Here is a 12,722-nt window from a genome sequence, read left to right as displayed (position 1 = left end):
AAACACATAGAACTACTTATCAACAAGCATACATACACACACGGACACCCTTCTCCCCCTCAACACACGCTAACCCACCCTTTCGAATATAGTGTTAGTTATTCAAGCTATTTTTATTTTTCATTTGTTTATCTATTTTTTTTTGTAAGTGTAGGCGAAGACCTAATGTTCTACTCCTTTTCTCTTACAGGTTTGTAGGTCTGACTCCCGGCTCTTCGACTACAGAACAGGTATTGCGATCCATCGCGGAACAGTGCTGTGCCCTGTACGGAGAACACCCAGCTGAGGCCGCCAAGGTATAGCCTTTTTCATGTTATTTAATTTAGTTAATTAGTTATTATTATTTTTTGTGTGTGCTGTAATGGTCCCAAAATATTACCAGAATATGGCGGGGCTTTCTCCACCTACCCTTTTCTTTTTATTTGTCTATATTTTCATTTTACTGTAAAAGTTGAGTGTGAAATATATTTGTTATAATTTGTTTACCTTCCAGAGATACATTAAAATTATTACAATACAGAATAAGGCTTGTATATTAAATATAGGAAAAGATAAATTGCTTTGTGAGGGTACGCTAAAGAATGAGGTTCAGTGACTGTGAAGACGATCGTGACGTCACTTAAACAAACCAATAATGTTTGGAAATAAGTCCCGTTCAAGCCACACTACCCACGTCAAAATCTTTCCTCTGTTTGAACCCCACAACCTTCTACTTTTTTTGTACTCCACAACTACAACCCACCTCACACCCACCCCCTATTGTTAGAACCCTGTCAAGTACCTCGTAATCTCCCACCACTGTCTGATCCAGCGTTTCTCAACCAGGGTTCCGCAAAAGGTCCCTAAGGGTTCCGCGAGAACAAGTGAGATAAGCTAATGCACTTTTTATTTTTTATCTGATTTCATATACGTAATATAATTAAACACGCACGGCATATTCTTGGTTACTGTAATAACGTAATATAGACATTATCCTATCTAACCTATTATTACGATGAAAATAAAATGAGAAAGATATGGTATATATATATATATATATATATATTGAGCAGGGGTTCCTTGAGACATACAATTTATGTTAAAGGTTACACAAGGGTAAAAATGGTGAGAAACGTTGGTCTGATCCATGCCACTTACCTCAGCCTCACGCCACTGTCCAACCGCCAGTTTTACGTTACTTCTCTAACCCCACTATCCCTTTCTCAGCCTCCCGTAGTTTGAACTCCACCAACTGCCTCATGAATATTCGAACTCTCTCACTACTGACAGGGTGTGCGTAATATGTGCCAGTTCCTCATGCACGTGTGGTCAAAGGCTTGCAAGATCCGTCCGCTGGTCATCATGATTGACGGCATCGATCAGGTGAAGAGTTATGGTTCGACCAGCCTTGAGTGGGTCCCCAGAGAGCTCCCAGACCATGTCAAGCTCATCATGACCGTCCGGGACGACTCGCTTCAGATGACTGAACTCCAGAACATCATCGAAGACAGGGCCTGTTTCCTCAAGGTGAGGCTAAGGTGGAGTTGTGATTTTAGAACAGTGTTCACATTGCCACAGCCAGTGCCAACTGATTTCATTCATCTTTGGAGAGGCTTTTGAATGGTTGAGGTTAAACTGGTGATTACTGTTCTCCTGCAGATCCCACCACTAACGATCGACGAGGCTTATAACAAATTTGAGACCAACCTGAAGAGTCGACACCGAAGTGTAAACAAGGAACAACGTGAGGCCGTCAGCAGATGTCAGCAGGAGTGCCCTCTTCCACTCTATGTCGAGGTCAACACCACCACTCTGTCCTTGATCCATTCAGTACAGTAATGTACTTCATAGTAATAGTTTTTGTTCTGGCTCAGACCAGACAATTTTATTCACTTCAAGGGCAAACACAGGACAGATGAAGGTCTTGATTGATAAAAACTTTCATTTGTTCTGAGTTTATACCTAAGCTGACCAAAATTGTTTAGCCATGGCAAGTAAAATTTATTGAAAGAATATATGTTGAAAGCGTTAATTCCTTTAAACTAGTTTAACAGTTTTGTCTGATACATTTCAGTGGTTAGTTAGTGATATTTCAAATAACATTAGGTTTTCAGAATTTCATTGATACTTGTCTTTTGATTTGCTGTGAGCCCCGTAGAAAAAATTATATGCATTAGATATTTTTTTCTAGGTAATGTTTGGCAGTTTTATTTAACTGGGACCACCTTTTCTCAAAGGTTCATGAATCAGCTGATTAAGATTACATAGCATTAACTAGAAAAATTTCATGAAGTACATCATTGTCTGGAAGATTATGTGCTCTCACTAAGAATGTTATTCGATTATCATCTTGCTTTGTCATGAATTTACCCCAAGATGATCAGACCCAAGCCAAGGTTTCTCAATTTAGGTGACATTGTTGATGGGTCCTCATCATTTCATTTAATAAACAAGCCTCTTCCGTGCACAATTCTCAACCACTGCTGAAGTGGTTGACAAATCATACATAAATTCTGTATTAGTAAACCACACTATCCTCTCACCTACAGATTGTATGTCGTATGGCTTATGAGTGGACAGGTTCTGAGACAGAGCTCCCTCTTAAACCCAACCTCTCTGACCAGATTCATGCTGTCTTTGATGACCTAGAGGAGAAGTATGGCACAGTAAGTGGTCACTCACTCATTCTCTAGTCTCGTTATTGTCCTTATGTGTCCCAGATGTGTCAAAGACTTTTTTTTTCTCTAAGTTAAAGGGTATAATATAAGGATATATGACATAGGGGAAATAGAGATTAACTTGAAGTGGTTTGAAATTTTTGTCTTTGTTATATTCATATGCTTGGAAAGTCCTCTTTTAATATTGATTTAGTAGTTAAAAAAACAATTTCATTGAATCACATTGCTTTTGATGCAGGCAGTATGGCAAGGGACAGGGTGACCTCTCTGAGATGCTGAGACAAGAGAGGTAGTTGAATAGGCTTTATTTGCTTATGATGTATTTGGAAGACTGACAATAGGATGGAAGGATGGAGTGAAGGGGGTCTTGGGCACAAAGGGAATGTCTGTTGAGCAGAGGAGGGAGAGGGTAAAAGATAGGTGTGAGTGGAAAGTGGTTGTGCCATACATATGATCTAGATAAAGGTAATTTCTTAACTTGAAAAATTATTGGAATCAGAGTTTGTTACTGTTATTTGTGTAAGATATCCCTATAATATACAAACTGTCATTTTCCTAAACAACCCAGAAACTGTATGGTGTACAGTTTTATTCTTCTTAACCCAGCTAGTCAGGTTCTGAATTTACTTATTTCTGCTCCTGAAGCTCCCTACCTCTCAGTTTTTCTTCCATATAATATTTTGTTTTTGTTTTTTTGTTTTTTTTGAGAAGGGTGACAGAGGTAATTAAATTCCACTAAAAACGTCCCTGAAGCAATAAGAAAAAATTAATACAATCCTCATAAAAAATAAAACTTTGTCTTTAGGTATCGTATTCATGGAATACACATTTTGTTAAACAAATAAACAGCAATGTGTAGAAATTATGAAGTAGTCAGTACTGAGAACAGTCACTTTTATGAGTGATAGGACTTGAGGTAATGCCATTGCAAACTTAAAACCCAATCATCCCAGGTGTTACTTTCTTATAGTAGACCCATTTCATATTCTGCAGTATCCTTGATTGCTACATTTTTTCTTGAAGACAAAATATACAGCTTTTCTTTCCTTTGAACAGATTGAGGTGTCACACACTCTAGGATTCCTAACGGCAGCCAAACATGGGCTTTCTGACTCGGAGATGATTGACATACTGAGTTGTGATGAGGCGGTGTTGGAGCGCATCTTCGTTCATGGGCAGCCACCAGGTAGGCAGCAGAAGAGGAACCAGGTGAAAAGCTAATTGATTAACAAAATTGATTGAGGACTTTGAAATATTGATGGCATATACTTGTACAGACTTTGTTCAGGTATGCTCAGAAATTTGATTAATCTAAGTGTAAACTTGAGACAAAAGACGGTTTTCATTTTTGAAGACCTAATTTTGACTCAAAGTCTGCTCCCTTAACAAAAACATCTGGACTCAGCCCAAACCATATTTGTTAAAGGCATCATTAGTTCATAGATGCTAATACTTTTCTGTACTTTCAATAACCTCATACAGAAAACCCACTCCTTATGGTCAGCAGGGTTTCCTAGGAGGGCCAATAGATTTCTAAGAAAAAATGTATTACTGTCTGTATTGTGTCAATTTAGAACAGTGTAGGATATTTTTCATGTCTTCTGGGTGGACCCTGTCAAAACCTGAACCAGGTCAATTTCATAATTGACACATGCATGAGATGCATTATTTAACCCATGTACACAGAGTTTGCACAAAATAAGTTTATATTTTTATGGCTTGTAGTGCGACGCTGCCCATCACTGCTTTGGGTGCAGATCAGCCGTGCCCTCCAGCCATTCCTGATGAAGACAATTGTGGCGGGCATCTGCCTCTTGACGTGGCGTCATGAAAGCTTCCGGAATGTAGCCCATGAGCGTTATTTGGGGACCTCTGATCAGGTCAACATGTGCTGTTCTGCTCTCATTGACTACTTCCAGGTGAGTTGGGACTCACTAGTCAGCCACCTTCTTGATTTCTTTAATATGTTCCTCCAAGGTGACATCCACTAAACTGAATGAAATCATATGATGTTAGATGCTTAAAAGTGGCAGTTTGCCGACAAGATTGACGAGATAAACACCATATGAGGACGGAGCCTTTATTTGTACGACATTTCGCTTATTACAGCTTTTTCAAGTACAAGTTGAGATACAAATGCTTGAGATTAAATAAGGGGAAAGGAGGGAACGGGGAGAGAAAAGGGGGGGGGAGGAAGAGGAGGAGGAGAAGGGGGGGGGATTGGACACTGGGAAAGGATGAGAATGCTGGCCCAAACGTCCGAGGGCGAAATGTCCACAAAGGGGGTTTAGATATGTAATATTTTGCTGGCCATGGGTATTAGGGGAATAATGTGAGGCGAGATGTTAAACATGCCCCTGTTTTGTTCAATAGTGTTCGTTCCTTGAATGATTGCTGCTTCTAAACACTTCCTGCGGATTTTGTCTGGTTCCCGTATTAGCAGCTCTGTTAGATCAAATGATATTTATAGAGTAGATCATTATAGCTAGTATATCAAGGTAGTCTTTGAAAGTGAAAATTACAGTCTAGCTACTGTATTTAGGAGCAGTGATACAAAAAATGAGTAGCATGTCAGAACAAATAGTGTACAAAATCTATTACTATTACTTTTTTTTTTTTTATCTATTATGAAATCTGTAATTTATCTACACACTGAAGAAATTAATACATTTTCTTTTCTTCCTTTTTTCTTTTTCTTTATTGTTTATCTATTTTATTTTTATTTTTTCTTTCTTTTTTGGCTGGGTTTTGGCAGAGCAAGTGGGCAAATGGTGTAAAGAAGCCAGTGCCTGTTTATGAGGCTGGTGTAGAAGAAGGCAAGGACCGTTATGTTCTTGATCAGCCAACCAAATACCGGTCCAGGTAAGCAAATGTTATATATTTCTGAACTTCAGCCTTGTTTGAGGATGGATGGGGCTTTAGGAATGAGGGACATTTGCAATATTTAGCCTTCTTTGAAGACAGGTAGAGTTGGAGGGAGGAAAAAAAGAGGGTTATTTGCAAATTTAATTCAAACTCTAAGTACAGATGGATTTTAGGGGGAGGGGAAAGAAGAAATATTTGCAAATGTCAGCCCTCTTTAAAGATGGACAGGATTGTTGAGTGGGAGTGGAGGGGAAAGGAAAAGAATATTTGCAAATTTCAATTCTCCTTGAGGAGTGGCAGGGTGGGAAGAGAAGATCATTTGTAAATATGAACCTTTTTAGAAGACTGGTGTGGTGGGGAAAGAAAGTAAGGATATATATGAATTTCAGTACTTAATTCTTGAGGGTTTTTGTACATTTTGTGTATCAAAATAAGAATCAGGCGTTTGGGTAGAAAGGGAATGGAAAGTGATGGGTAGTTGGAAAAAGGAATAGATATTGTATGCATAATTAGAAATAAAGTGAGATGGGATGAGAGAAAGGGAAGGAAAGAGAGAAAGAGAAAAATTGAGATGGGGAAGGAAAATGTATAAATATATACGGTGTTTTTCAATGTGGATTATATGCAGTAGATGAATTCTTGGCAATCCCAAGAAAAATGGGGCTGGGAAGCACTGGATGATAAGTCGGCCAAGTTGCCCATAATATGTGTTAATTGGCTTTTAGCTGTATTAGTGTACGTCAATGCCTCTTCTTGCTTCCTCTGTTTCAGTTGCCTTCGCATGAAATTTTCCACCTACAAGGCGGACGGGTAATAAACATTCAAATATTGCTTTATTATTTAATTAAGCTGTTGAAGCATTAGTGTACAATCCCATAGTATTTGAAAATCAAGGTAATGGTGACAGTCTTGTAATTGATTATTATTGATTTCTTTGCCCTTGTATTGTTGATGTATTGAATATATTTTGAAAACATTTGTGTTTTTCTGACAGAAAAGCCTTTCACACAAGCTTTGTTTTCCCACCTTTAGCCCAACTCAATAGTTTTGCTATTCAGCTCTTTTTTTCATCCTTCTTTCTCCCTTGATCTCCCACAAACTCTTCAGCTGTGCATGAACTTGATTTAATACCAATACTAGAGTCCAGACCCACTTGAAGTCCGTACCTGAAGAACCTGAAGAACACCCAAGGCTTTTTCCTGTTGTAGGCCTCCTTTTAATACCTTCACCACAGTGAGATATTTTAGAGATGCAGCTCCGGTTGAATACAGGTGTTTTTATAAAGCTGAGGGGATGGATTCTGAGGTGATAAAGGTCTCATTCAAGGTCCTTATCAAGCTGGAATCCACTCCTTTACCTGCATCATAAAATTGCCTTTCCTTAGCTGGAGCAATGTCCAAGTATGTCACTGTGCTGAAGGGGTTAATGGAATAACTGAAGGTGGAGATACAAAAGAATGGAAACCACCTTTTTTATATATATATACTGGGTACTCTTTGTCTCCCTCCACCTGTAGCTCCCTTTCCTCCCCCTCCCTCCCCTCCCCTCTCCCTCCCTTCCCTCCACCTCCCACAAGACTTGACATCAGTGGCCATGATGCTTGGGTGTCATCAACCAAATCAGTCATTCAGGAATCCCAGAGTTGAGCGACAAAGTGTGTGATAGGTGCTGACCTCCTCTTTTCTTTCTTTTCCCTGTGCCTGCCATCATCACAACCCCTCCAACAACAATGCATCTCCAACAACACCATCTTGGTCCTTCACCATCCCAGCAACATGTCAAAGATTTCAGTCCAGCCTGCCTTCAGTCGTCACAACCGTCGCAAACTGGATGAACTCCCATACCAGGTTCTTCAACTTCGAGGGCGCATTCTGGAAGAGTTTGTTCTCAACTTTGACTGGGTGTATGACAAACTCTGTGGCTCAGATACTTATCAGGTGAGATATAGGCTTATATATGATGGATACCTTAATAACTAAAATTGTTAGAAAACCATAAAAAGCATACTGTTATTGATTGCAGGAATTGTGACAGGCCTTGAGGTGCATATCCTAATATTCTATAGCACAGATTTTTCCAAGCTGAATAGAATTGCCTGCTTAATTAAAGCAAAATCCTCAAATAAACCAAACTCATTAGTGCATGATGTAAAGTTAGTTAAAGTAGGGTGATGAAGTTTATAACTCCACATGGCACAAGATTTCTTCAAGCTAAATGGATTTTTTTTATTAGCTAGAGCTAAATTCATAAAAGTTCCAAAACAGATCCTTCTTCCAGGAGATCCACAGCATTCAAACAACTGGGAACAACCACCAGATTGGCCCATAAGTCACTCAAGGAAGAAATATTGTGTTGATATCTGGGTATGGTTAGGTTGAGGGCAATCTAAGATTAGGTGTTCTTTGTCTTTTGTGTGATATTTGCATCTAGAGCAGTTTGTTTCTATAGCCAGACCTATTTTGTGTTGGTGTTGTTTCAGTGCTGGATGGTGACCTCATAGATATAGAATTATGGTTCTTGCTTCTCTTGGGAAAGATTTTTTTGAGGGGTTTAACCACTTCCACATGGTGACGCCTACGTAGGCAGCATGAGGAGCAAGTGGGTACTCGATGATGCCGACGTCGGCATCTTGATTATATTTATTGTAGTCATACCTACGTAATTTCCATTCTCTCTAAACTGGCTTCATCAATTTTCTATGGTTATCAAAATACACGGGTGAAAGAGAACGAACGATTGAGCACTGACTTTATTTTTTATAATGCGATTATCATGACGCAACATCGCACGTCGGGCAGCTAATGCTGCCAGACGTGCGATGTGCCCCGGAGTGAAGAGGTTAATGGAATAGAGTTTGGTGGTTGATGATTGTTTTGTAATCTGAATGAGAATGTGCTTTTGTATCAATGTATTGTGTGGGATAGGTGGAAGGTTGTTGTAAATGTTTGAGTAGTATGCAGCTGCTATTTTTTTTTCAGTTGTATGTGCTTTTGTGGTAATGAGATGGATGAGTGGGGTTGAGGTTCTCTTGCATTGAATTATATACATATCATTTTCATGTGGTGTTCTATTAGGAGGATTTTGGTATCTGTATGCAAATATTATATTGGGTTGATTGTGGTGTATTTGGTTATTTTTCTCAGTGCTTTGTTTTGTGTAGTTTGTATGATGTGTTTTTTTCTATTGTTGGGAACAATGTTATAGTTTTGAAGAATTGTTTATAGAACAGTCCACCCTCCTATTCCAATTACCTCAAGAAATACCATTTATTTTTCTATACTTTCCATTTATGCCCAAAATAGCCACAAATTCATACACATAGAAATGATTGCATACATACATGCCAAATTGCTGTTGTACTGGTATTGAATTTGCTTGCTAAATAAGCAGTTTTGAGTTCAGTAACCACCCAGGGCTGAAAATCATCACAGCACTGGAAGCTGACACCCAATTCTGTTGGGTTCTGTTTATAGAACTATCTATTAGGGTCATACGCCTTCTCTAAGTCCATGAAAGCTCTAAAAACATTGCATAACTGTCTTCCACAAAAATTTAATAGAAGTACCTCCCTCTTCTGGTGCATTGGTTTGTTTGGTGGAGATTTTTTAATCCCTCACATTTTCAATACCCATTGGTGGCTGTTACCTACCTCAACAGTTCAAGGATGATTAAAAAGTTAACCCTTTTTTGGGCGGGAAAACAGTCTTTCACATCATGTGCATTCTTTTTAAGGTGTGTGTTTTCTGATGCAAGGCAGTTCAATTGTCCCATATTTCATGAGATTAGGACTAACTATGAATACATGTAGTAATCATGTCAGTTTGCCATCAAAGAAAATTCTCATAACATAGATTTCTAGTATAGGATGACATTCATAATTGGGTCTCTTTTCTCTCTGCAGGTGTTGGAGGATGTGTCCTTGGCTCTTCGCAACCACTCTAACAATATTGAACTTGTTCTTCTGAAGGAAACACTTGAACTGGCAGCTTATAGCCTTGGTTATGATGGCCGACAGTTCTACTCTCAGGTAAATAGACATGTCAGCCCTGCTGTAGGTATAGTTACATAATTAAATATATACATACATATACCAAGGGCTTTTTTCCCTTACAACTCTGCTCCATGTCCTCAACTCGGACATACATGCTGGTCTTAGTCCCTGCCTGACATTTCTGTGTACAAGCTTCTCACACAACACTTCCAAAATGCTTTAGCCCATTCATCAGAAATGTTTAAGCCCTATTTAAACAACTTTTACAAGTACCCTTCCAGCTCTTTCTCTGACTTGCACCCTTGGATCAAGTTCCAGTTCTGCAATTCCCCATATGTCATACTGCTTGGGGACATTCTCTACTGATACATCTACACTGCTCCTGCTAGACCTTCATATGTGCACCACTCACTACTGAAGCAAATTGTCGGGGTCATACGACCATTCCTCTCTTATGCAGGCAGTTGTTATTGCCACTCAGAGTTGCTGACTCAGACACATATAGTCTACACATGTCCTGCTACTCCAAGCACCTCTTCACAGCATCATAGGATAGCATCATTCCCAGTGACATCACCACATCTGTAACTACCACATACATAATCCCCCTCAGCCATGCTTTTGTCACAGTCATCACAACTCTGACTACACCAGTGATGTCACCCAAACACACCAGTAGTATGGCTGGCCCCTACACAGAGTGGTCAATGAAAGTGGCATTTGAATACTTGGATGAAGAAATTATAAAAAAAAATATTAGTCACATTGATTAGACCAAAACTGGAATATACAGCAACATTATGGACACCCAGTGCTAAAAAGAATATAAAGAAACTAGAAAGAATACAGAGAGCAACAACAAAGTTGGCACCAGCTCTTTCCAAATTAACATACGAACAAAGATTATCAAAGCTAGAACTACCAACACTAGAGCAAAGAAGAGAAAGAGGTGATCTACTGACTATATATAGAATGCTTGCTTAAAAGTGGCAGTTTGCCGACAAGATTGACGAGATAAACACCATATGAGGACGGAGCCTTTATTTGTACGACGTTTCGCTTATTACAGCTTTTTCAAGTACAAGTTGAGATACAAATGCTTGAGATTAAATAAGGGGAAAGGAGGGAACGGGGAGAGAAAAGGGGGGGAAGGAAGAGGAGGAGGAGGAGGAGGAGGGGGGGGATTGGACACTGGGAAAGGATGAGAATGCTGGCCCAAACGTCCGAGGGCGAAATGTCCACAAAGGGTGGTTTAAATATTTAATATTTTGCTGGCCATGGGTATTAGGGGAATAATGTGAGGAGATATGTTAAACATGCCCCTGTTTTGTTCAATAGTGTTCGTTCCTTGAATGATTGCTGCTTCTAAACACTTCCTGCGGATTTTGTCTGGTTCCCGTATCAGCAGCTCTGCATTCTTCCAGTCCATAAGATGGTTTTCCTTGTTTCTATGTGTCACACATGCATTGGTGGTGACATCGGAGAAACGTCACGCGACCTGAATACACGAATACGTGAACACCGTTACGACGTCAGGCATGATGTCACCACCAATGCATGTGTGACACATAGAAACAAGGAAAACCATCTTATGGACTGGAAGAATGCAGAGCTGCTGATACGGGAACCAGACAAAATCCGCAGGAAGTGTTTAGAAGCAGCAATCATTCAAGGAACGAACACTATTGAACAAAACAGGGGCATGTTTAACATATCTCCTCACATTATTCCCCTAATACCCATGGCCAGCAAAATATTAAATATTTAAACCACCCTTTGTGGACATTTCGCCCTCGGACGTTTGGGCCAGCATTCTCATCCTTTCCCAGTGTCCAATCCCCCCCCCTCCTCCTCCTCCTCCTCCTCCTCCTCTTCCTTCCCCCCCTTTTCTCTCCCCATTCCCTCCTTTCCCCTTTTTTAATCTCAAGCATTTGTATCTCAACTTGTACTTGAAAAAGCTGTAATAAGCGAAACGTCGTACAAATAAAGGCTCCGTCCTCATATGGTGTTTATCTATATATAGAATCATGAAAGGAATGGAAATCCTTGACAGAAAATATTTACTAAAAAATGACAATGGAAAAAAAAAGAGGTCATGAAAAGAAACTCAAAATGGACAACTATAGAAGAGATAGGAAAATGAATAGCTTCCCACACAGAATGCTGGATATATGGAATAACTTAGATGAAAAAACAGTGTGTGCAAATACTATTCACGATTTTAAGAATAAACTTGATGCTGAAAGATACAAAGATGGGTCACCACGAGCATAGCTCCCTTCCCGTATAATACAACTAGGTAAAACTAGGTAAAAGATTGAGAGAATACAAAAGGCAGCAAGCAAACTTGTCCCCAACCTGGCAGATAAACCATATGAGGAAAGATTGATGGGAAAGAGGGGTGTAAAGGGGATAGACTGCATTGATAGAGGGAGGGCTTGAAGCAGTCATGGAAGTAAATTAAGAAAGACATGTCAAAAGGATGTGAAGAAATACAAATTTCCATATAGATGTATAAATATATGGAACAGCTTAGGTGATATAGCCCAAGCTCAAACAATACATTATGGAAAGTTGTTGTGATTTCTTTCTACCAGGTTTGACCTTTGCACTATGAAGTTGTGACAGAACAAAGTCTCTCAATAGTATTAATTTAGTAAAGAGGTGAATTGAGGTAATTTAATCTCTACAATAAGAAGTCTTACTCTTGGCTGAATGAAGCCATCTAGTGTTAGCAAGATTAGTGTAGTTAGAAGAGTCTCACTGAAGAAGTTTCATAGTAGTGAGGATTGATGAGGACTTCACTTAGTGGAATAAATACATTGTCCCTGAATAAATGATGATAATAACAGTACTAATAATTCTAGCTCTATTTTCCATCCTAAAAATGGCAACACTCCCACTATAGTCCACCCTCCTTCTCCAATTACTTTACGATATGCCATTTATTTTTCTATATTTTCCAGTTATGGCCCAAACAGCCACAAATTCACAGACACACATATGCACACCAGTTTGCTGTTGTAGTGGTACTGTGTTTGCTTGTTAAATAAGCAGTTTTGTGTTCAGTAACCACCCAGGGCTGAAAAGCATCACAGCACAGCAAGCTGATACCCAGTTCTGTTAGGCAAAAAGTTAGGCATGTGTATGTGTAAGGTCATTACCCATAGATTGGACTATATATAAGCTTTGAGCTCTCATCCAGGAAG

General features: G+C 39.3%; 1 protein-coding gene across 5 annotated transcripts in view; it reads left to right on the top strand.

The window, feature by feature from the left end:
• Window positions 1–12,722, top strand: part of LOC143026469 (NACHT and WD repeat domain-containing protein 2) — a 148,692-nt gene that overhangs the window by 105,781 nt on the left and 30,189 nt on the right. For 4 of the 5 annotated variants that reach the window (XM_076186940.1, XM_076186914.1, XM_076186922.1 and 1 more), the window contains 10 exons: window positions 191–296; window positions 1,270–1,506; window positions 1,639–1,776; window positions 2,529–2,645; window positions 3,714–3,843; window positions 4,383–4,576; window positions 5,413–5,519; window positions 6,294–6,332; window positions 7,294–7,459; window positions 9,424–9,549. In XM_076186940.1, the coding sequence (XP_076043055.1) occupies window positions 191–296; window positions 1,270–1,506; window positions 1,639–1,776; window positions 2,529–2,645; window positions 3,714–3,843; window positions 4,383–4,576; window positions 5,413–5,519; window positions 6,294–6,332; window positions 7,294–7,459; window positions 9,424–9,549 (1,360 nt within the window). The remainder of the gene's footprint in view (window positions 1–190; window positions 297–1,269; window positions 1,507–1,638; window positions 1,777–2,528; window positions 2,646–3,713; window positions 3,844–4,382; window positions 4,577–5,412; window positions 5,520–6,293; window positions 6,333–7,293; window positions 7,460–9,423; window positions 9,550–12,722) is intronic. The other variant, XM_076186932.1, reaches the window with a different exon arrangement.

Source organism: Oratosquilla oratoria, chromosome 1, assembly GCF_046742065.1.
Source record: "Oratosquilla oratoria isolate Oo_2021 chromosome 1, ASM4674206v1, whole genome shotgun sequence".
Taxonomy (NCBI): domain Eukaryota; kingdom Metazoa; phylum Arthropoda; class Malacostraca; order Stomatopoda; family Squillidae; genus Oratosquilla; species Oratosquilla oratoria.
This window is presented reverse-complemented; position numbering and strand designations above follow the sequence as displayed.